General features: G+C 34.8%; 1 protein-coding gene across 1 annotated transcript; it reads left to right on the top strand.

Annotated features, from left to right (window-relative positions):
• The first annotated feature begins 388 nt into the window (after window positions 1–388).
• LOC100665851 (olfactory receptor 6C2-like) lies at window positions 389–2796 on the top strand. Its single transcript, XM_003405529.3, has one exon. It carries the CDS (start codon window positions 1579–1581, stop codon window positions 2599–2601), a length of 1023 nt encoding a protein of 340 aa, XP_003405577.2. The 5' UTR covers window positions 389–1578; the 3' UTR covers window positions 2602–2796.
• Window positions 2797–4528: the final 1732 nt, after the last annotated feature.

Below are 4528 nucleotides of genomic sequence, written 5' to 3'. Positions count from 1 at the left end.
AGAGCAACTGGTGGGTTCGAACTGCCAGCCTTTTGGCTAGCAGTCAAGCACTTAACTATTGCACCGTCAGGGCTCCTTCGGGGAAAGATTATCCCAGGTAAATAATCCATGCAAACTGATTAGTTCAATACCTCACAAAATCTAGGAATCTGATTGTAAGAAACAGAGGGGAAGAAAGAGGACGGAGGTGTGGACTTGTTTGTCTAAGGTGAATTTCACAATATTCCTGAGATTCTGAAGAAAAATCATTTTCGAAGATTAAAGAATTAGGACTTCAAGAAAATATACACTGAGACTATGTTTGTTAACTTAAAAGAAACTAAGAAAGAAGACTAAGAAAAATAAACATAAAAGAGGCCAGCAAAAAAAAAAAAAAAAACACCCAGAAATTAGAAATCAATCAAGTGAAAGGAAATATGTGTGTGTGGTGTTAAGGTAAATTATGAGAGAATGTTATGGATGTAATGTGGCCAAGGGTATGCTTTCCACACAGAAATCTTCTCATATTGTATCAAAACCAAAAAAAAGAAAAAAGCAAAAAGGAGGTCTCTGTTAAACTTTGGGGCAAAGGTGTGATTACAATATGGTGAAGAAAAGTGAATGGATGGTGACTAACAAAAGCAAAATCATTACAAACCAGGTCATCGAGTTTTGTTAACATATTTATCAACCATTATGAACAAGATGCTTTTCTAATATATCTACATATGTACATATTTATATATATAATCTGTTTAAATTTTCAACAATAGTATATGAAGGACACTATCAGTAATTCCATTTTATAAATGATAAAACTTAAACACAGTGAAAGCAGCAGTCTTTGGAGGATATGATTAATGTTTTAAACCTATCTTATCTGAACAGATTGAAAACATAAAACAATTGTGATTATGTTGTCAACCATATTCATGTTGGACCCAACATATCTTAGCACTCTACACAAATTTCTCATCGAAACACTGTCTGTGTTATACACAACAGGAGGTAATGAGTATAAATTTTAGACAGAAAGTTATTTGGGAAATAGAGGGGAAGGAATGATTGAGAATGAGTTTGTTTAAAGAATAAAAGATAAATTTAAAAAATAATAATAATGATCAAATTCAAAATCTTAAACAATGGATACAGGAAGCTATTTTGTGAGCCAAAAACTATTTGTAACCAAATTACAAGGAAAGACACTAAAGTCGTCAAAAAGTTTAAGATTTAATTCAGGATTCAGCTTCAGTGAGCACTCCAATATAATTGTACGAGTATTCCCAATCCAATGAGCAGATAAAAATAAAATATAAATTGAGCATAACAGCATTGAAGAAGAAGACCTTATAATGTGTTGCAGTGTCATAGGGATAAAGTGATCTGATTTTGAAAAAATATCCCTTGAGATTAAAAAAATATACAACTGCAGAACCTAGGCTCCCAAAACCCAGTGTCGTCAGTATAAAAACAATATTACAGTAGTAGCCTAGGAAAGAACCTAGGCTACTATTGTAATATTGTTTATAACCAAACTTAATAAAATATTAGTGTGAGATGGCTTGCAGCATTTGTTGAGCTCTAAATTATTGCTATGTGATGTTAACATCACTCTTCTCATATATTTCTGAATTACAGATTGAGTATAATAAGTCAACAATGAGAAACCACACAGTAACCAATTTTATCCTGCTGGGACTGAGCAATGACCCACAACTGAAGGTTGTGATTTTTATCTTTCTATTTCTCACCTATATATTGAGTGTAACTGGGAACCTGACAATCATCTCCCTCACCTTCATTGACTCTCGCCTTAAAACTGCCATGTACTTTTTCCTACAAAATTTCTCCTTCTTGGAAATCTCATTTACATCTGCTTGTATTCCCAGTTACCTCTACAACATATCGACAGGTGACAGGACAATCACATATGACAATTGTGCCATTCAAATTTTTTTTATTGACCTCTTTGCTGTTACAGAATTTTTTCTTCTTGCCACCATGTCCTATGACAGATACATAGCCATCTGCAAACCCCTACATTATGTGACCATCATGAACAACAAGGTCTGTAGAAGACTCATTCTGTGTTGCTGGACAGCTGGCTTGTTAATCATACTCCCACCGCTAAGCCTGGGCCTAAGTCTGGAATTCTGTGACTCTAATGTCATCGATCATTTTGCCTGTGATGCATCCCCTCTCCTAAAGATCTCATGCTCAGAAACATGGCTCATAGAGCAGGTGGTCATGGTTTGTGCTGTGCTGACCTTTATCACGACCCTTGTATGTGTTGTCCTGTCTTATGTTTACATCATCAAGACTATTCTTCGATTCTCTTCTGCCCAGCAAAGGAAAAAGGCATTTTCTACCTGCTCTTCCCACATGACTGTGGTTTCCATCACCTATGGCAGCTGCATTTTCATCTATATCAAACCTTCACCAAAAGAATCAGTGTCCATTAATAAGGGTGTGACAGTACTCACGTCTTCCATCTCCCCCATGCTGAATCCCTTCATTTACACCCTGAGGAACAAGCAAGTAAAACAAGCTTTCAATGACTCAATCAAAAGGATTGCGTTGCTTTTAAAGAAGTTAAGAAATTCACAAACGGAAAGCAATTAACTTTTTATAAAAATACCAGAAGTCCCTATATTGTATCTTTAACCATTTGTTCTTTTCCTTTCTAGTAAAGGAGATTTATCAGGATAGCATTTGTCAATAAGAGAACATATCACATTTCCAGATAACTGAATACATGTCTTCACAGCACACTGAGCCTTAATAAACCTGCAAACAAAACAAAATCATTCAGTTCATCTAAATAAATATTTTGAACTGAGTGCTCTTATTGTCCATTCCACTTCCAGCTTTGAGGGCCTTTGTGATGGCTGTCACTATTCCAGATTATTTTATTTTTGACTTAAAACAATATATCAGGGAAAAAGAACAGTTTAGGACCAGTGAGATTAATACTGAAGATGAACTTTAAACCTTGAAGTAATAGCGCTATTAAAGGTATTTATACCTTTGGTATTATGATGACAATGATTACAACAGCTACCACTTAGGATCTATTGCTTTTTATTACATATAATAATCAATTTCAAAAGCTATTTTATTTTATCTTCATACCATAGACAGGTAAATTGAAGTTCAATTGAGTTAAATAATGTTATTGTTTAATAGACTCAGAGGTGAAATCAGGATGCAAATCATTTTTTGTCTCAAAGCCTCTGGTTTTACAGCATGTGAAGCTCCAGTGACACACATTTCAGCATTAAGATCTCCTCAGGGGACACCTTAGGAAAGTCTACATATACCAAATACAGGTGTTATTTAATTTATAAAACTAAAAAATTATGTGATTTTGAATAGAAAAAACAAATTACCCAAAATATAGTGTGTCATCTTATTCTAAGTATTTATAATGTATAAATCATGCTTGGTAAAGTAGAAGGTCAGTGAAAAAGAGGAAGACCCTCAATGAGACGGATTGTCACAGTGGCTGCAACAATGGGCTCAAGCATAACAACAATCATGAGAATGGTGAAGGACCCGGCAGCGTTTCCTCCTGTTGTACATAGGGTAGCTATGAGTTGGAACCAACTCGATGGCACCTAACAACAGCAATGTATAAAGAATGGAAAATATTTAGCGCTTTTGGAAATATTTTATATTGGACATTATATTTACAAAAATAAAACTTGTAATTTCATATAGCGCAATGAAGAACAAAAAGTTTTGACCAAAATGTGAGGTCAATAGCATAAATACGCTTTTGAGAGAAGGTACCCAGAAGTGGAATTATCTACGAATTGGCATATAGAATTAAATATGTGAAGATAATAGTGAGCGCCTTCCCAGAAAAGGCCCAATGAAACCAGAGAGCATAAGCTTAAGAAGCCACTGGCCATGACTAATTACCTTTAATGGATGCCGGAATCCGTACTAAATACGGGACCAGCTTGAGCCACAGATGTTTCTTCACATCTTATTTATATGCTCTGTCCACTGGCTCCTCGAGGTTGTTCCCTAAATAAGGCTCCTTTTATCAGTATAATGTAGGTTCTGAGATCACTACCTCATTCTTTTTTCACAAAATTATATGAGCTTTTTTTATTCAAGGTTATTAATTTTGATATTCATACAATTAGGGTTTGATTCTAAATGATTTTCCTAGCTTCTTATTTATGATTTACTGACACAATTCTTGCCTGTATTTCTGGACTGACAATAAAATGTCATTTTTAACATGCTGCAATAAAAAAAAAAGGGGGGGGAATAAAATACTTTCAACCCCGAATGCTCTATCAAATAAAACTGTCAGCATAAGCAGGATGCCAAAGAGTCCCGTCTTTTCAAAAACTTCTCCTCTGCCTATTTGTGGTCAATTCCTCACCCACATACAGCTCCTGTCAACCACTAATGTGGTTTCTTTGCCTACTTTTTAACTTTTCCTGAATGTCATAAATTAAATCACATAGTATGTGGTTTCTTTTACTCAGCATAACACCCTTTGAGGTTTATCCATGTTGTCATATGTATCAGT

The sequence above is a fragment of the Loxodonta africana genome, chromosome 4 (genome assembly GCF_030014295.1).
Source record: "Loxodonta africana isolate mLoxAfr1 chromosome 4, mLoxAfr1.hap2, whole genome shotgun sequence".
NCBI lineage: Eukaryota > Metazoa > Chordata > Mammalia > Proboscidea > Elephantidae > Loxodonta > Loxodonta africana.
This window is presented reverse-complemented; position numbering and strand designations above follow the sequence as displayed.